The sequence below is a fragment of the Cupressus sempervirens genome, chromosome 3 (assembly GCF_028749045.1).
Source record: "Cupressus sempervirens isolate cs-2001-9-10 chromosome 3, ASM2874904v1, whole genome shotgun sequence".
Classification (NCBI taxonomy): domain Eukaryota; kingdom Viridiplantae; phylum Streptophyta; class Pinopsida; order Cupressales; family Cupressaceae; genus Cupressus; species Cupressus sempervirens.
In genome coordinates this window covers 786,399,170-786,420,112 of record NC_143120.1, presented here as the reverse complement: position 1 = coordinate 786,420,112, position 20,943 = coordinate 786,399,170, and the positions used below count along the sequence as shown (strand labels likewise).

The following is a 20,943-nucleotide window of genomic DNA, read 5'->3' as shown; positions in this document are numbered from 1 at the left end:
ACATTCCTAGGATCTGCAAAGAATTGGCATGAGCTCAGACCATACCTAGTCCACAAAAGGTGTACATTAGCTCTCGTAATGCTACCATACCATTTTGTTCCACATATATTACACTTCCATTTCCGTGTGCCACCACCTACAATTGTAGGGAGTGTAATTCTCAAATTATTTTAGAGGGGATTTTGGATCATAAGGACCCCTAGCAAATTGTGCCACAGTCTCTAAAGGGAAATCAATAGAAGGCACCTCTAGTGCAACATAATGAGGCTTTGAATTAGATGGAGCATCTACATCAGCTCCATGATCACTTCCCTCAGGCTCATATTCAGATGCACTTCCCTCATTAATTTCCATGTCTTCTACAATTTGACCAAATGCCATTTATAAAGTAAAAACTACATTTCTCAACTATTATCCGATTGCTTAGCTATTTAAACAAAGTGGGAAATGTGGATAATCATCATTGGCTTAAATTGGTGGTTGGGGAGGAGCTAGGACGTAGGAAAAAACTTGGAGGAAACAAAACAACAAGTGGTTGAACAAATGGAACATTAACCCTCAAGAATGTCCAAACACCAATATAGAGATAAAGAAATGGGTGTTAGAGAAATTCAAATCTGTCATGTGGACTAATATGTTACATAGGACAAAAGCATATTACATCAAAGAATTTAAGCACATAGGGGAACATGGAGACAGACTATCTAGGATCCACAATTAAAGGCAAGGCTGAAATTTTAATTGCTTAGATAAGGACCAACTCTCATCATTTACAATGTGAAACTGGTAGATGAAAGGTGCCTAAGTAGGGGTGGGAAGAAAGAATCTGTACCTTTTACAGCAAGGAAATGGTGGAAACGGAATGACACTTTGTGAAGGAGTGTATGGCTTACAAAGATATTCACAATAAGTACAAGGAAAACTTGCAGGTGAGTAGTATGAAGGAATTGTTCGAGGAGGCAAGGCTAATCTTCTAATACATCTCCACAACAAAAGGAACAACTTGGAGAAAATTCAGTAGGTTGCTTAGATGTCCTTTTGGTCCCTTAGATTGGTGGTCTCGTGGATGTCATTAAAACCTTTCATTATTTCGGCCTAATTAATTATTAGTAATTTACATTTTTTTAATACATTAAAATAAATTAGTTTTAGCCTACTTAAAACTCTAGAAAATAAAAAAATAGTAAATTAAATACGTTTCAACCTATTATAGTAACAAAAATAAAAATCATAGAACAATAATAAAATTAAAAAAACAATAACATAGAACTATCTAGTATCAACAAGATTCATGAATCAAGAATGAAATATTGAAAAATTAAATGCAAAGCTGAAAGTACAAATAAATTCTAGAATCTAAAACAAAAAACTAATAAAAAGCCTACCTTGAGCTTGATGAATCACTTGCAAAATCAAATCTTCTTTCTCCTCTTGCTCCTCTTGATCTTGCAATCCCTTGCAAAATCACTCACTGAGCTCTCCCAAACTCCTCCAATTGCTTTTTCTCACCTTGCTCCTTGTTGCTTTGAAACAATGAAATGCAAATGTGAAATGAAAATGGGTGTATTGGCCTTATTAAGGCTTGAAAGAGACCTCATGGGATCCACAACCATTTTCCTATGTAAAAAACTACAGTAAAAAAAATTATTTAGAATTTTTTTAAAATTCTTGACTTTTTAGCTTGGGCGTTGGACACACCCTGCGTGCATGGGTGCACGCATTGGAATACTTGTGCATGCGTGACACACCTGCTTCCCCCTAGCCCGTCCGGGTGCACTGATCGATGTGGTCGCGGTGCGGCGGTGTCCGAGTGGTAGTGTCGAAGCACAGGTGCACTATGTCCCCACACCCGAGACCTATGCGCACCTAGTGTGCCTAGGTTTTATCTTGGGTGTGCGCACCCATGTTATGCCGGTTATTAATATCTCTTTTATGGTTACACTTACAAAAGTAGACATACTTTTACTGTGCACTTATATAATTACATTATCCACATTGTTCTATATAAGTCTTCCAAAAAGAGGAATACCAAAAGGCAGATAATGGAGAATCCGATGAGCTTCATTTTGAACTTCAATATCCAACATATTGTTGTTATTTAGTTAGATCTAAGTGAGGATTTGAAGGGACGAGGAATTGGAACTACAATTCATACTTGTAGAGGAATGGCATAACGCATCATGAAGCATGCATGCAATTTGGTGGTAGTACAACTTATTTGGCAAAGAATAGGTCTAATTAGGATGATATAAATTCATAGGATCTAGACCTAATAGATTGAGTCATTATGTCTTTAAGAGTGCAATTTGGGTTAGTTTGACTCTATAACTAAGCTTTTTAAAGAATATTGACCGAAGACATTTTCCTACAGCCAACAGATGCTGGTCACCATTACTATTGGTCTTAATTTTAATACTACAATTTTTTTCTTTAGCTCTAGTTTCTAAGGAGTGGTCATCCCACTCTGGAATATTTAAAGTATCAATGCTTGTCGTATTTTTGTTGTTTCGAGAACTAGGGTTTAGTTTGTCATTTACTAACCCATATCAATGATGATCAGGGATAACTTTAGTGGTAAATTTCACTCATCGAGGACCTTGAATTTGGCGAAAAAATTTGCACTTTTCAGGGTGGCCCCGTTGCCCACACTTTATGAAAATTGGGTCCTATGCTTAGGCCAATTGCCAATAATGATACATAATTTTTTTTTTTTTTGTGATGACTTCGCCAATGTAATCTAATGTTGCCACAGGCTAAATTAAATATTTTCGCTTACAATTTCCGAGGCATGTCTTATTCGATGGTCACATTTCCAATCTATGGTAAAAATTTAAGTTAGGTTATATGTAAAGTACATAGACTTGACAAGTGTCTCTATTCCGGAGACTTTCCAAGGAACTTTTTATCCTTAAAATCTTTGGCCTGAAATAGATTTTATTGTGGACAAGTGTCATTATTCTGGAAACTTTCTTTGAAACTTGTTGTTCTTAACATTTTAGCCCGAAATAGGATCTATAATATATATTGTTGATTTAGAATCATCTAACAGCTATTAAAAAGGGTTATTGTATTTTAAATGTTATAAAATTATGGTTTCTAAGTATTTGTACTTTTGGTTGTGATTTTCTTAAATAATTAAAGATTCGCTAGGGTTTTACAAAATTTTCATACGACCAAAAAACAAATCGCCAATAAAATTTAAAATTTTCCAACTTTGAAATTTCTTTTTGCCAATACAATTTAATTATTTTGCCTCTAAAATAATATTGGATTTGCTACGATTTCATACATTTTTCTAAAAGGGCATTTCTTAAAGTTATCCCTAATATTGATGATCCAACCATCCAGCACATTGCTGGTCTATAATATTCTTCACACACAACACTGTCTGCATTGCATGCCATAATTTCTACATTTCAATATAAAGGATTGTTAGGTTTTGACCCTCAGTAGTTGTTTGCCCAGCTTGAATACATTTAAGATGGGTATTTTCTTATTCTCAATGCAATCCAGATTTATTGACCAGGCTATTGCATTATATGTTGCTGATGATCAGGAATTCTCAATCAGTGGCTAAAAATAATTCCAACTAATAGATAAGCGATTTATGTAGTCATTGAGGCAAGAAACCCACAGCAAAGGTCCTAATACCAGGAATGAAGGTTCAATATTTATGGCATTTACAATCTATTCCCTTTTTTTCTCTAGAAGCTTCACATTTCGCTGATGCTTTCTAGCATAATTTAGTGGACAACATTGAGACACCTTTTTAACATCTTCTGTTTCTGTTAGTAAGTATTTGGGGATAATCTTTACTGACTTTGGGATTACAGATTGTTGCTGTTTCTGTAGGTCTTGTCAGCATTGCTGTTGGTATTGGTATTCCAGTGTTCTACGAAATTCAAATCAATAATGCAGTATGTGCTTTTTATTCAGTTATGCAACTTGTTTTCAATGGCTTTAGGAAGTCATACTTAGAATCTGTCATACATAAATTAGTCTTAATTTATGATCAGGCAAATCGCGAGAATGACCAGCCATGTTTCCCATGCAAAGGAACTGGTGCTCGTAAGCTTCAATGCCTTTATCTCATACGTTTGATGTTTTCCATTTTTTTAAATTCTGTCAGTATCGGAGAACATTATCATGCATTTGGATCTACTGTGGTTGCTACGATTTCCTTTCTCTTTCAGTCACTGTGTGTAACAAACTGCAGAAACATGTCGCATTTGCTTGGGAGCGGGTAACATTACTGTTGACTTTGGAGGAGATCAGACTGAGGTATCCCAATGTGTAAACTGTGAAGGAAAAGGTTCTTTGACCTGCACTACATGTCAAGGTACAGGAATCCAGCCTCGGTACTTAGACAGAAGGTACACGCTTCTATTAATGACTAATGATCTTTAGGTGTGTTATTCAGGCTAACAATAATAACCTTCTGAATTTGCACTTTCTGTAGACTATCTATAATTCTCTAGAATGTAATAAATAACTTTTTGGAAGCTAAATTCATTCACATAAAATGCTGTTTTGCATAATTGCAATTGTGAAAGGAATTGTTTTGTTTGTGCAGAGAGTTTAAGGATGATGACTGATTGATCCACATTAAAAATTCTGGTATGTTTCAAGCCATGGATATTTCCTCCTAAAATCTGCTATTCATGTTATAAAACATTTTTTGTTCATGTTTGTGTATAGGTGTGTGTAAATATAATGTATGCATGCATGGATGCATATACATATATGTAAACTCACACACACACAGGTGTATGTATGTATATGTAGGCATGTATATATACTCATATATGTATATGTTTGTGTGTGTAACAACTAATAATGATATTACGATATTGACCATGTGGTGGCATTTTAAGTTTCATATTTTCTTTGGCTCCTGTCCTTAAGTTGAAAAAAATATATTGAGTTGATGTATGATCAACAGATTTCAGATTAAAGTCTGCTGAAGACATTTTCATTAGCAGCAGAAAAGAGATGACCAATTTGCTGCACTGCTCATCCAATGTTTTGAAGCTTTATCTGCCTATTTTTCAAGACATTTTTATTTGTTATTTTTTCACTGTGCTATGTTCATTGTTTGTACAACTTGGTTGGGACACACTTGAGGATGAAAATATGTACCAAGTCTAGCAAGGGCTATTTATTTTGTTCTATAAATTGTGCAATTTAGCATTTTTCTGGTTCTCTGTACAAAATAAGTGCATCAAAATAATTGCAATGCCAGATTACCAGGACTTTTTGGCCTGGTTTATTATCAATTTTCCATCTATGGAGTCTCAGACCATTAACACAATAAACTAAGGCATTGCAATAAAAACATAAAAAATGGATATGTCTGTTGCTACTGTTTGCTTCGCTATCACCAAAGTTCAAACTGCTGCATATTCAAAAATGGATGATAGAGAGCATATTATACACCCGTGGTATCTGTAGATCATGTGCTTGTTGTATCATTTGGAGATTTGTTGTGAGGTTTTCACACATCGCCCCAAAATCTTGGGGACCCCCTTTTTAATCACCTTTAGGGCCAGCGGAGAAGGTTAGATGTATTTTTCACCCGGTTTCAACTTGATTTTCCAGAGCTATCAGTTCTATCCTTAGGCCGAATAAGTTCAAAATTGATTTCAACTTGGCAGGATAAGATTGTGAATTTTGTACTTAGACGATTTCTTTTGAAAATTTGGATTTAATTGTAAATTTGAATGATTTTCAAATAAGGAAATTTTTCGTTAGACTTAGGTTCTTGGAAAATCTTATTTATTTATTTTTTTTGGTGAAATAAAATTTAATTTTGTAAGATGAGGTTAAATTGCAAAATCGATTTTTACTCTAGAGGCAATTTTATTTTTTGTCATAAAATTTTAATTATTTAGCAAAATCGATTTAGAGGAAAATTGCAAAAATTGGCTTTAATAGATTAAATTTGCCTTGAAAGCTTTTGGTATTTAATGAAATTGGTAAATTAATATTAAGAAATGGCTTTTGGTTAGCCAAAATTCAATTTCAAGGATGTATTAATTAGCAAACCCTCATTAAATAGAAATTTTTAGCATCCCCAAGGCACCATTCAATTTCGTTTTGCAATTTGTGGTTAATTAGTAAATTAAAGGTGCAGTTTTCATTTTAGAAAATTAAAATTTTGGCAAAGTATTTAAAGTGGGCCACTAACTTAGCTTTAATTTTGGTTTTTTTTTCTCTATAGGACCAAGTCGGCCAGCCTGGGAGGAAGGTGAAAGCTGCTATAAAGGGAGTCCCCTCCCATTTCATTTTCATCAATTCATTTGCTCTTCATGCTTGGGCGAATTTGAAGCAAGGGCAGATTTCCAGACTTGGGCGAAATTGGTGGAAGGCAGTTTTTTGGCGATTTTTGGGCAATTTCTCCATTGCCATTGTTGGGCGATTTGTCTAAGGGCCAGATTTTTTGCGTTTTTGGGGATTTTTGCTCCACTTTGTGGGCTGCGATTTGTGCCCTAGGTGGCAGATTTTACAGATTTTGCTCCTTCTTTGCTTAGCCGAATTTTGTGGAAGGGCAGATTTTTTTTCATGCTTAGCCGAATTTTGTGGGGGCCGAAATTTGTGGAAGACAAAATTCTGATTTTCTAGAGGGGCTGCAATTTTTATATCAGATTTGGGCAATTTTGTTGGGAGAAGAGATACATATGAAAGTTTGATTTTTGCATAGAAGGCAAGTGTTGGATAAGCTTAGAGGCTTTGTTTTCTAATTTGCAAAGGGATTTGTAATTCTTTGATGTCATATCCCGGGTTCCGAAAAGTTGCTGTAAGATTATTAGTTAAGGTGAAAGTCATCATCTAGAGTTGCAAGGAGTGCTTAAGCTGACATCCATTCTTTCACTCTTTTTTAAGAATTGCACTACTTGGTTCTTCTTGCCTTTTGGTCCACCACTCTACCATCCCGTAATAGGGCGACGAGCATGGAGGATGATAGTGCAAGTAAGAATCCCAAGCGGGCAAACGCTAAGAAAGACAAAGAGGATATGACGCCCAAAACTTCCTTCTTCTCGAAAATGAAGAAAATAACCGATACTAATATCGCTACAGTGGACATGATACGGATGAGGGACAGACTAAAGGAAGGACAATCCCCCTTGGCAAAGAGGATATACAAGAGCGGAATTGTACATGCAGCAGCTTTTCCTCCTACTTTGCCTTGTCCGGAATTGATTATGGAGTGTGCATCTAGATTTGATCTAGACAGTAAATCCATCATTTTTGGCGAAGGGAAGAGAGTGTTGGCCAACATTGGTGAACAAGCAATTGAAGAGACATTTAATATTCCCCAGAGCAAGGGCATGACAGTTGTAATGGTGGATCAGGCGGCCAAATCATTTCAAGGTAACCAAGAGGCCTACTTCTCACATCTAAAGCGGAATTGGATACACGAAGGCAGGAAAGGAGTTAACAAATCAACAAGGCTTACAGTGGCAGATTTCAAGCCGGAATATGGCGATCTCATTGTTCTTCTCAGCCGGATCATGGGCCTAGCTCAAGCTATGCAATTCGAAAACTGGATGTACTTCTTCATTGATGAAATTGAAAAGGGAAAAGGAAAATTTGATTGGGCTAGGATCATAAGTGAAAATTTAGAGTTGCAACTTAGAACAGTTCAAAACCAAAGGCAATTCTACATGGGATCCTATCTGTTTTACTTAATTGCTAGATTGTATGAGAGTCCGGGACTTAGGGCCTTAGGAGAGATTGGTAATGGGCCGGGGCAATATTTGGTGCATGAATGCTATCCGCGGCTTCATTTGCACAATAACAAGGATTACAAGATGTTTTGCGATGCATTCGCCATGAAGACAGTAAGGGTATTACAAGGGGCGCCTGCTAAGAGACTTTCATCGGAAGCAGAAGCAAGGATTAAGAAGTTTGGGAGTTGGTTCATCCAATTCCCGCAATTCACATACATTAGAGTGGCAGGAAGTACAGTTTGTCCCAAGAGGCTTCCAAGATACCCGCCCGACAAGGTAGTTTTGATGGAATTGGCTAGGCAGCTTGAGCACTATGATAGAGTAATGAGGAATGAGGGGAAAACAAGCGTTTCCTTCTCAATTATAATTGGCAATGATAGTTGCCCAAGTCGGGCCACCTTTGAGGCTGCGGGAAAGGAATTGGAGTGGTATCATCTAGGATGGTACAGAGCAAGGCAAGGATTCGACCCTGTTGGTCTTATCAAGGCATCTCATGGAAGCGAATTTAAGCATGTTCCCACTATAGAGGACTTTTGGGCCAATGCAAAGGATGATTTTCACGTGAGAAAGCTAGCTTTCTCGAGATTGTCGGTGAACATGATGAGAGATATCAGATGGAGCGGCCTTGATATTCCTGATCAATTGGAGGATGATCGTAGTGTGTTGAGAGAAGACTATGAGACAGTAGTTGGAACAGAGTTGAATCCAGTGGATTGGGACGATCATCAGGATCCTTCCTTGGAGGCAGTCACAAGGACAGTAGATTTGCATACCGAGTCGTGGTATTATGCCAAGTTGAGAAAGCTACAAAGACAAAAGGTTCTCCTTACTTATGAGATGATGAAACCGAAGGAAGGTCTAGTAGAATTAATCGGACAGAAGGGTGAAGGAAGTGGCCGGCAATCAGAGACAGTTAGAAATAGCAAGAAGAGGGCTTTGGAGGTAGAGAAAAGCCAAGAACGTTCGGAACCTCCAGCCAAGAGACAGCGGGCAGCGCCGTCAAGGGAGAGTATAACTAAGGCTAGAAGCCAAGAGGTCAATTCGAGTGATAAAGGGGCCGCAGTGGAGGTGAGCTCTGATTCGGAATCAAGTGGCTACAGTGAAAGTATGGAGTACTCCCCTCTCTCGGAGAACCAGCAAGGAAATATGGCAGAAACTAGTAGAGAAGAAGATGGGCCGATTGATATTGAAGAGATAAGTCAGGCGTCTAAGGCCGTTGGTGATGCTTTGTTGGTCGAACCGAATCCGGATTTGGGGAGATGCACTGCACCACTATGGTTAAGGCAAATGCTTATGCCGAGAGGCGAGGTGGTAATGGCTCACACAGTTGATGATATCCAAGGACTAATAGAAAAGGATGATAGCGAGAACCAAAAACAGATGGCAAATACGATGGCAAGGGTAATCAGAAGCGATAGTGATGGTCACCGAAGGGTTCAGATTGCTATACCAAGAGTCAATAAGGTAGCGGATGAGATTGCAGCCCAGGAGTACGAAATAGTAGAACATAATTTGGGAAGAAATACAGATGATATAGAATGTGAGGAGGTTCAGGAAGGCATAGCATCAATCAGAGAAAGATTGAGGAAGGCAAACGAAAGGATAGTAAAGTTGGAGGCCGAAAACAAATATTGGAGAGATTGCCAGCCAATCCAACAGCTGCATCAGGCAGCCCTTCCTCAAGACAGCGGGAGCAATTTAGAAGAGGTATCAGCTCAGTTACATGAAGTAAGGGGTTGGATCTATGATACAATCCAAGATGGGCGAAATTTCTTTCCCTCCTTCATCTCAACATTCCAGTCATTGGTGACTGTTAGAAACAAGTTCAGATTATTTGAAGAGGAATGGAAGAATTTTCTTCCCATCAAGGATTTGGTTATTCCTAGGCTGCAGGCGTTCATTAGGTTACCGGAGGCATATTTAGAAAGAGCCCGGTTGGTTGATGAGAGAGGACTGAGCATAGTTGAATCTTGGTATGTCGCATTGACTACCAGATTCAGAACACTTGAAGAAATTCATGATGAGATTGCACAACACGGCCCAAGCGTCGACACTTCCATTTCGACCATGATGAGCGACGTTGGGGTGGCGCTTGATTTTGAGGGTATTAGAGAGGAGGATGTCAGTGAGACAGGATTTGGATCGAGATTGGATGAGTTAGGAAAGGCTGCCGTCAAAAGGAAACATCTGAACACCCTTTCCTCACTCAATGCTTTTATTGGGTTTGCAAAGGAATATGAGAAGGATCGCGAAAGGATACTACAAGCAGCAAATAGCGTGGCAAAGTCAGCAGAACTCCGAGCGAAGCACACACCTTGTCCTCCTATGGAAGAAGTTAACGAAAGGCTAGCTAAGTTCATTGCCTTAGCTAAAAGAACAAAAGAAAACAGAAGAATTATATTAGAAGATCATCTTATGTAAGCCCAAGTGGCAACTTTCTCTTTCTTCTAGAATAGGACAAGTGTTTGTTTCTGATTGGCCACCATTTTGGTGCCTTCTCATTGGTTGCCACTTTTGCACTTTTTTCATTGGTCCATTGATGAGGTGGCATCTTCTCATTGGCCGATGGGGTGGCAACCCTAATTAGGGTTTTTGGATCCAATCTGGATCGTCGATCTTGTTTTGATCTCTACCGTCCATTGTATTTTGGACCTCTATATAAGGCCATTGGCTCTCATTTGTAAAGGGGGGGGGTTGGAGAAATTGTTGCGAAAATAATACCAAAGTGCTCTCTTTTTCATTGCATGTTGACTAAGAACATTGGGTGTTATTGCATGTTTTCTACTTCCACATAGTTAAATTTTCTTTTCAAGTTGAAGCAATTTCATTTCAAGTTGTTAGAGTAAGAGTAAAATAAAATGGATAGTTGCATGGTAGCTTTGGTAGATGCTTGATAGGGGTCAACACTAGGCCACTAGCATCCTAGCGGCTGGTTGGGAGGCTTTGTGTGGTGATCTAGTTTACTTTCCTTTGAAGCGTTGCATCTATGGAGGTAGGGCCGCTGGTTAGCCTTCATTAGATTCGATCCCCGTCCATCTGCTAACCTTCCATTCTTAGGAGTAGGAGTAGTTGAGTAGCCAAATTTCATGCTTAGAAGAGGTTAGTTAGAGAAGTAAACCAAAACATCGGCATCCTCACCTTCCATCACCATTCACCCTACATTGCCATCATCGCGCCATCAACATCATCTAGCATTCACACCGAACCACCATCTCCATTTTCTCACCAAGATCCAAATTTTTCTCAAACAAGAAAACGTAAGGCCGCCTACGTGATTACCAGCAAATCACATTGATAAAACTGAGCGAGTATCCAACGGTGTAAGGAACATTGGAGTTATACTCATGTCCCATGAGAGATAACTTTTCAAGAGAGGAATTGTGTATTTGATATTCTGTATCGAGCATCCAATTACTAATATGTTATGTAGTGACACGAAACCCGCATCAACAAGATTCAACAGTGAAGGTGAGTTTCACAGTGACCTTGTCACCTTCATGGGGTTCAGCCATTATGGTTGAATATAACTGCTGAAATTATTAAGATACTTTTGATTTTGTTGTGAATTTAATCAAACTACTGCTCATTTCAGCTCTATTTTTTATACATTATTACTTGCCTTGACAGAGATTTCTTGATTCCAGTTTGTAGCTTGTCAAATTTCTTGTTTATCTGTTTTATTTTTCCCCCATCATTTTCTATTTAAGGTATTCTTTTTATGATTGTATCTTGCAAATCAACATACTACACAAAGCTTACACCCATGCACTGTTGCCTTGAAAGTCTTATCTTTGCTTTCATGCCGTTTCTGCATAACCCACTATGCATTGCATTATAGCAACATTCTTCTCTTTATACTCGGTTTTACAACATTAGATTGCTACATCCTTCATGACTTTAAAATCTTTTTGCATTGATTCCAACTTATTGTAAGATCTACCAAGAATATTCTTATGATTCGATCAGTCAAATTCTTTTGGCAATCATGTTTACTGGCTAGTGCATCATTACACATACTCAGATCAATATTACGTCTTAAAAACCTAAGAGTGACAAAAGACGAGCTTGGATGCTTGTATTATATTAAAAAGATGTGCATTTCTTTTGCACTAATAGGAAGCACCCATGCTTGCAAACAGGTTCATTCAATCTATAGTGTATGTGTTGACGCTTTTGCTTGAGCACTGTGTCTATTTTCTAGATGTATCATTGAACTTTTCTTTGGATCAATTTGTTCTCTATTTATTGACCCACCTGAAGGATAAATGTATGTCATGTTAATGACATTTTTAGGATCATAACAGAATTTTTTAAAAAAATTACAACGAAAAATGTTACAAAGCAATATGGGTAAGGTTAATTGATAAGCAGTTAACCTTAATTAATCCATTGTCTTGATAGTGACATTAATTTGGCACAAACTTATTCATTTCATCAAAGATCAAGTGAGCTTCATTCTGGTTTGGTTTTGATAAGCACATTTTCACATACTTGACCACTTAATTTCTCACAAAATTTAATGTTCATCAACATAACTTTTATGAATGTCTTGTGATTTTTTTTTTTTTGGCAATTTCCTTTATCCCATATAATCCTCAATGCCATCAAACTTCATGGTTCATATTGTCAATTACATGAATTTTCATACAATGACACACTAATCGAACTTTAACAACCATTATTAAAATTAAACTCCAGGTGGTGTAAAAGATAATGCCATCAAATCAAACTTTGACAGCCATGAATCTCCACTTATTACAACTGATGAATTCACCCACTATAATGAAATGGCAAGCTGCATCAAAAACACAACACAGAATGGTAAGAAACACATTGGAGATACATTTTAGAACAATGATTTTTTGTGGAGTAGTGCAAATACAAGACACTGTTATAATTCAAATCAATATCCTATGATATTGCTGAGGCAATTAGGAGCATATACATGCAAATAAAAAATTGACTTATACTTAAGATGTTATTTCTAACAAATACTGAAAAGCATTTTTACACTTATTGATCTGATTTTTATTAAGACAACTCTTCTAACATTGACTTCCAGACCATTTAATTTAAATTAGACAAATGAAAAGCTAAAGTTGAGATTGTACAAGAAATATGCAAAAGAAAAAGTGAGAGTTCAGGAACTTGTCACGAATGGCTGCAGAGGCTTGAGGAAGGTTACAAAATATTGAAGAACTGACTGGAGTAGTTCATGAGAGAGCCTTACGGGAAAACGGTAAATTGATCTGTTGTATTTCTTGCATTTGTGAAATTCTAGGAATGTTGGTTACTGTTGTAGGCATTGCTGGCCCCCTAGTGATGCTGGTGACTTGTTTCAAATGGATTCTACTCAAGAAACTTTTGGAGAAATCTAAGGGGAACCCCTTAGGACTGTTTATGGGATCTACCTCGGTCAAATCATGGGGCTAGTTCTATAATTCAAGTATGGCAATATCTCAAGTGTGTTAATATTGAGGTGCAGTTGTTGATAAGTGTGTTTGTGCAACCATGTTGGAACTATCGTTATACATTGAAAACATCTATGTAGTAAGTTTGAAGAGTGTGTGTTCACAAGTGATCCTCGACTAAAATTCCAAAACAAAGAAGCACCTTGTTCATTACTTAAGAATTTCTTTTGATAAAGATTATTCTTGCCCATCATCTTGTTCTTTTAAACTATTATAGGCCGAATTAGGGTTAAGTTTAGGCATGAAAGTGGAGTTTAGGTGACAATTTTCAAATTTGAAATGTGGTGGAAACCATTGAGCACAAGGTGTACTTGTGTCTAAGGTGTCTATAGATGTAAAAAGGAACAAATGAGGCTCCAATAATGAGGGTGCTAGGGGAGTTGATAGATGAATAGGAACCATGAGCCAGAGGAGAGAAAAGATGACTCAAGTGACTCTAGTGATCATCAATAATATTTATAAACAACAAGCGCAAAAATGGGCACAAGGAAAGAGTGAATAGGATGAGGTATGGATTCTTTTGTCTTTACAATTTGTCCCTAGTTTAGCATATATGCAAGCTACAACTAATACATCATTGTACTTTGATAGGAAATTTGGAGCACTTTTAGATATCATCTACCTGTTACTCATTTATCATATCTAGATCTATGAATATGTAGTGAATAAATTACAACACTCTAGAAGAATCACTTGCAATTGAAATTTCATAGATTAAGTAGGCCATGTTCAAAGTGTTTTGAAGCTAAAGATAGAGAGGATTACAAAGTGGGAACTGGTGTGGCATCCATGACAAGATAATAGGAAGTAGATGTCAAATCACTGGAGAATATGCTTGGACAAGGATAGTGCTACTTGGGTGTTAGCATGAATGTTGATGATATTCCTATGGGGGAGTATCCTAGCATTTTTGGAGCATTTGGGAGATTGTGAGTATGATCATATGTTGCATTCATGACAGTGTTTTTCATTGATATCAACATACTGGTTATTCTGTGAAGATTGACAGAGCAACAAACAGAGATTGTAGTACTTGCCCCTAGTTTACATTTTGTTATTGTTGCCAAACTCTTTTAGACCAGTTTATGCTTAATGATTAGTAGCATTATCTTTCAGATTATCAAATATTGTTTCATATTCAGTTGATTTTATGATGAGACTACTTGGTATTATTTACTTCTTGTATGCATGATTATACCTTGATGATGATTATTATAGTGATTTCAGTTATTTGATGATGATTAGTTAGATGGATTATTATACATGTTTTCATATGGATACTTACCCCATACTGCATGTGTATGATGTGCGTGTATGTTTTCTTTATGTATAACATTTCTGATGTGGTTAAGGAAGGGGGTCGTAGTCACCTGCTAGTCGGGATCTACACGATGCACCACTTCCTGTCATTGTGTGTTTAATTTAGTATATATGCTTTTGTACATTTGTGGATTTTATGCAGATTGCAGGTACTGGATATCGACTATTCTGAATTGCCAGGATGAGCATACCCTATCACAATATCTCAATGATAAAAGAGGGGAGATAAATTCTTGAGTCCAAATCCTAACCTTTAAACTAGTTGTCCTAGAAAAGTAGGACCCTTATGAATTCGTCGTATGACGTAAATTTGTGATTATAAACCCTTGTGTTTGATCTTGTATGTGGTATTTTATGATGGGTTTTTGTATTTCATCTTATAGGTCTTTGGTATTTTTTATTAATTAAGTCAAATTAAAAGATTAAATTAATAATTTAAGTTAATGAAAAATTATTATGATATTTTCAATATTTAACTATATTTAATTAAATGGAAAATTAATTAAATAAAAGGAATTAAATTTAAAAGATGAAATTATAGTTCTAATTTGAGAGCGTAATAATATTTAATTAATTTAATAATAATATATTTAGGATATCATTTTTAAATAAATGCTAAATAATATTATTACTTAAGTTAATAAATATTATATAAAAAATGCTTCAAAAATTATTAAGAGAGCGTAAGTAATTATTTAATAAAGTTTATTTTAATTGAATTGCATAAAGCTTATGCATGAGATTAAAATATAATAAATTAATTAAAAAGAGAAAGCAAATTAAATTATTAAAGATATTCAAAATTGCATAAAGTATGCATGAAGTTTCGAAAAAGATAATAAAGAGTTAAAGAGTGGTGATCAAAGAGTTCCATCTAGCACAATCAATGCCCCGAATTTAGGAGAAAACTCCTTATTAGCAATTTATAGTTCATTTTCCAAAAAAAAACAGAAAGTTTTTGGGAGGAGCAATTTCAAGGAAGGAAGTTTTCAGAGAAAGGGTTTTTGTGTGCATGCTTCGTGTGGTTGTCGTCTTAGCACCAGAACCAAGTAGGATCTCATGATTTATTTGTATTGTGGTTTTCATTCTTCGATCTTTTGTCTTCTCTGTATCTGCTGTGCTTCCTATTTTTAGAATTCTTTGGGGATTGAAACCCTTGTACGCGAGTTTATTGTTCTTGATTGAGAAATAACTGTTTATGCTTTAAGAATAAGAAAACCTCCATTTATGTTTTATCACTCTTTGTTTCATGAGAATTTTTGGGAATGGATTTAGTTCGAAACCTTTGTGTAATTGATTAAAAAATTGGAATACAGGTTTTGAAAGAAAGACAAGGTTGTTTTATCAATTCTAATTGTTTGATCTCGGTTTGTATATTAGGGTTTTAATGGCAAATGTATCAAAAAAATGAAAATAAAATAATGTTAATTTGTAATTACCATGTAATCACATTATTAAATAATTTTAAAAATATGTATATGAAATCGACGATTTTTGGTGGGGCTTGTTCTTTAAAAAAAAAAAAAAAAAACAAAATATATTAAAAAAATATAATAATAATAATAATAATAATAATAATGATTGGGAGGGTAGGGGGCCACCAACTCCCCCAGCCCCCTCCTTACCTTTACCTCCCACATCACAGTGAGTACTATTGTGGCAGTAGGCACTGCTCATGCAACAATACCCTGTTGCGACAATCTCCCTATCGGCCACGAGGCCTTAAGCACTGCATTTGTAAAGTTTAATAAAGTTATTATTATTATTAAATTTTAAATAATTTAATTTAAAGTTTGACTTTATTTGTTGATAATTCATTTAATTTAATATAATTTATTAATTAAATTATTATTAATGTTAATTATTATTTTTATTAATAGATCAAGAGTTATTTTATTAATAATCTAAAATAAGTTATTAATAAGGTGATTATAATCATTAATAAATTAATGATTTTTGGTTGAATTTTAATGATACTTAATTAAAAGTTTTAATTAATTATTATTAAAATGTATTTGGGGAGTAAAAATGATTATTGAATTTTAATAATATTTAATTAAAATTATTATTAAAATAAATTAGAAGTGTAAGTTGTGAATGATTAATGGGTGGACTTCGAATTTTATTTCTTAGATGAATTTGTACGAAAATGTAAACTTGGAGCCTATAGTAAAATTTAACCTTTGTGTTTTCAAAACATAACATATTGAGAAAGCTACATTGTGTTCTATATGTGACGCGTATTTTATGATTTTAGTTTCAGGGTTTGACTTAGCTTTGACTAGTCTTAGAATGTTACTAGAGGCTCGAGAGTTTTGTGTTTGTGATGTCATGATGATGATTTGATCTCGATCTTTTTAAACTCAACCATAACAATGTGTCTGGAATGCTCTATGATGAGTTTGGATTTATTGTTTGTTATTATTTTCAATGTTCTTGTGTGAAACTAAGATGAATGTTTTTGATCAAGTAAAATAGGTTTTGAAGGGTGCTTAAAACCTTGTACAAGTCTAAAGATTTTCAATGAGTGCATAAACAAAAGGTACAACAAACAAATGTAGAACTGGTCACCCTTCAAACAAAAGGCAACCAAGGTGACAAAAAGCCAGTCATCAACCAAAAGAAAAGATCTAGCAAGGAGGTAGGGCCAGATACATCACGATTTGCCCTTTGATTTAGAGCCTCCCTTGCATGATAGGAGGTTCATTTCTAAAGGAGGAGTAGATGGCCTAGATTTCTTTCTTTTTACCGCAGTCCAAGCATCCTTCACCTTAGCTGCCTCAACAATCCAATCCCTCGAGGAAACAAAACAATGGAGCTTAGGGTAATCCAAAAAAATAACAATCTCCCTAGAAGAGCCCAAAGCCAACTGGGCCCCCACTGAGATAGGAGGAGAGTCGAATACAGGGGCAGGGGTAGGAGAAGGTATAGGGTCCTGGCCCCCAATAGGACTAGGAGGAACATTCACAACAGGGGCGAGATAGGGAGCAGGGAGTACAAACTCCTCCACCGAAGAAACATCAGCAGAGGAAACATTTGTAGACAAGGGTGGAATAGAGGAGGTCCCCAACGAAGGGGCAACAAGAGAGCCAACGGGGACAACAGTCGTGGCAGCCACTAGAGAGTCCTGAGAAGATTCACCATCCCCAACAGAGGGGGCTTTGAGAATAGTGTAATGATCATCCGAAACATTCTTCCACCAAGAAGGAGACTTCTTCAGTCTAGGTTTTTTAGAGGAGCAACAAGCAGTAAGGTGACCAGTTTTGTGGCACTTCCTGCACCGGAAAGGGATTCATTGATAATCAATACATTGGACCCAAGATCAATCAGAGAGGCCAAACAAATCATCGCTGGGAGACCCTTCGAAATGTCAACCTCAATTAGGATCCGAGCATAAGTGGTGTGACACACATTGGAAGAAACATAATCCACTAGCAAGAAATCTCTAATGGCCTCACCTACCGCCTCTAGGAAAAAATTCACCCAAAGGTGAAGGGGAAGACTGGGCAACTTGACCCACAAAGGGACCTTATTAAAGGATTTTGTCGATGCGTCAAAATCCTTGAACTAGGGTTTAGCCGTCAAGGGAAATTTCTCTTCCCTAGAGAAACCCCGACGTAGAATAGCATCCCTATCTTTAGTTGAATCAAACTTCATAATGAAAAATTCCCTAGCAACTAGGTATATTTGAGCTGTACCTGAAATGAAGGGTTCCCATACACGACCAATCCATGCGTGCAGGTCCAAAAGGGAGGGCCAGAAACCCTTAAAGCAAAAGATAGCGATAGTAGAGGGGAAACTATCCAATTGTTCAGAAATATCCTCAACAATGTCCGGTTCTAACTCCAATATCAGTGAGTTGCCAACAGCAACAGGCTCAGCAACCCGGGACCTCGACCTCACACTCGGACCACCAATGCCGCTCGGGAAGCCCGACCTCACATTCAGACCACCTAAACTAGCCTCGTAAGCTACAACATCCGCATAAGATAAGGTGGATCTATGAGCCTTAGCTGCTGACCCACTAGGATCAATTGGAGGAGAGGTAAGGGTACCACTGCGCAACCCAAAAACTGCGGGAGATAGAATAGGTGAAGCATCAGACAGTATAGGGATGAAAGGGGGGGGATAATGCAATCCCTACCCACTCCAACAACACCCTTCACCATAGTAGACCCCAAAGGTAGCAGAGGAAAATCCTTAGCAGCATGCTCAGAGCAAGCCTAGGAGAGATTCACGTGACCGCATGCAGGCTCATTTGAAAAATCACAAGAGCAAGAAGCCATCGTGATGCAGGAGCATCTTGCATCCAAAATAAAGGGGAGACATGTTGAATGTAAAATTAAAAAAATTGAAAAAAAAAAAAAAATTCTGGAGGAGAGAGAAAGTGACAAAAATTATAGGAGAAATAATAAAAAAAATAAGAAAGGGGAAAAAGGAGAAAAGAAAGGAGAAGGGGATTTCTATTTTCGAGGTGCATAGGTGGCATAATAGAAAAAAATAAAAAAATAAATGGTTGTCATTTCATTTATCAAGGTGTGTGGATAGAATTCTAGAAAGTTATGAATATTGTAGAAAGTTGTGGATATTGTAGAATGTTATGGAAGTTGTAGAAGGTTGTGGAGGAAGTCTAGAAGGTTGTGAATAAGTCATGCATGGGGTGGTAAGTGCCTATTTAAGTAAGGCATATGAGCATTTCTAAATCAAGCTTGAGGAGTAGAAATTCAAGGACAAGCTCGAGAAGTAGAAGCTTTGGAAGGAAAAGCTTGAATGTGTGAAAGTTGGAAGGTGTAAAAGAGAAGGAGAAAGTGAAGAGTGAGTTTTCTTGAGTCTATGGACAGAGCGCTGAATGTGAGGCAATTTACAGCAGGATTGTGATGGAGTTGTGAGTGTGTAGACAGAGCGCCGAATGTGAGGTAGTTTACACTTGGATCTTGGATTAAGTTTGTGAGAAGAGCTAGTGGCTGCGGTTTAGAAACAAGGAGATTGCTTGGTGGCTTGCGAGCACAAGTTGAGATCTCAGAGGTTTCTACCAGAGTGTGGATCTGGACTAGCTTAGGCTTGGATTGGATCTTGAGAGATCTTGGAGAAATGTTATTGTAATTTCTATTGGATTTCAAGTTTAATAAAATTGCTTGGGAAGTATTTTGTCATCTCTTTGTTTCCTTATCATTGCATTCTTGGTTGTGAGTGGGCAAGGGTGGTGTGGCCCCTTATCAAGTGGTATTAGAGCCGGCCCTTCGTTAGTGGTATCAGAGCATCAAGTGGTATCAGAGTTGTACCTTCATTACATCGTCAATTATGAATAAAGGATAAAATGAGATGAATGTTATGACATATTTGACTTAACCTTTTTGAGTCTTCGATCAGTTATTTTTGGGATGCTTTCCAGTTGCTTCTAGAGAACTGAGGTGTTATGGTGAATTATCTTTTGATGCTTTCCAGTCACTCATATAGGGTTGAGATGAAATTTGTGATTCTTTGATTTGTACCTTTTTGAGTCTAGGATAGGTAATCTTTATGTTAAGTTGGGAAGTGGCTTGCAATGGAGGCCAAGGCCCAAAGTGGCTACTAGGGTAACCCATTATAAGTAGTTAATAAATGAAAACACTACACTAAATGAGAGTAAAATGAACCTAATAAGAGTCTTGTCTTTCCTCGCCCATGCTTTAAGTGCTAGTACAGACTAGGCGACCAAGCATCGTTAGTATGCCTTGTCAGTTGAAAGGATACTAGTGCCGCATAGAGTCACTAGGGTGTCGAAAGATTAAAAGACTAGTTGAGTAACCCTAGAGTTGGTTCGTGCGATGACACTTGCCCACTAGAAGTATAGATTTCCAACATGTCTTTGTTTGCCTCTGGGTCTAGATATCAATTTATCTTGGAAACTTTGAGTTAGATCACTTTTAGGGTTTTTCCTTGACTTAGATATTACTTTTGATTTTTGGGATTGTTATCCTGTGTGGGACTTTAGACTATCTCTTCAACATGGTGGGAGTGGACCTTTTTGGGTTATCATGTGGTCGGGTGGTAGTGCTTTTTACTTTCACCATTGAGATGCGTCCATTGATTGTGTATTATGATGGATGGTTATATCTATATGATGAATGTTTTTACTTATTGTATTGTACTTTGTTTTATAGATCTGAAAGAGATGATGTAATCTATTTTATAAATGTATATTCTTTCAACATTTCATACCCTGTGACATATATAGTGGATGATTGTGCATTTTGAAATTATTGCTAAGTGACATTTAGAACAAATGTATATTATTTAAAATGGACTAGACTTGTAGTTATTCTTTCATGTGGATGTGTTATTTATTTAACTTAGTACTATTTAAATTTAAATATGATTCAACATCTTGGTATCCTTAGGGAATGTAATCTGTTATATTTGCTTATGTATGATTGTATGTT

General features: G+C 36.6%; 1 protein-coding gene across 2 annotated transcripts in view; it reads left to right on the top strand.

Annotated features, from left to right (window-relative positions):
• Positions 1 to 5,283, top strand: part of LQY1 (DnaJ/Hsp40 cysteine-rich domain superfamily protein) — a 29,742-nt gene extending 24,459 nt beyond the window's left edge. The window contains exons 2-6 of one of the 2 annotated variants that reach the window (XM_089821919.1): positions 3,834 to 3,917; positions 4,017 to 4,068; positions 4,217 to 4,373; positions 4,574 to 4,617; positions 4,943 to 5,283. In XM_089821919.1, coding sequence (XP_089678045.1) covers positions 3,834 to 3,917; positions 4,017 to 4,068; positions 4,217 to 4,373; positions 4,574 to 4,595 — 315 coding nt within the window. In that variant the 3' untranslated portion in view covers positions 4,596 to 4,617; positions 4,943 to 5,283. Of the gene's footprint in view, positions 1 to 3,833; positions 3,918 to 4,016; positions 4,069 to 4,216; positions 4,374 to 4,573; positions 4,620 to 4,942 lie in introns of those variants that run through there. The other variant, XM_089821920.1, reaches the window with a different exon arrangement.
• Positions 5,284 to 20,943: the final 15,660 nt, after the last annotated feature.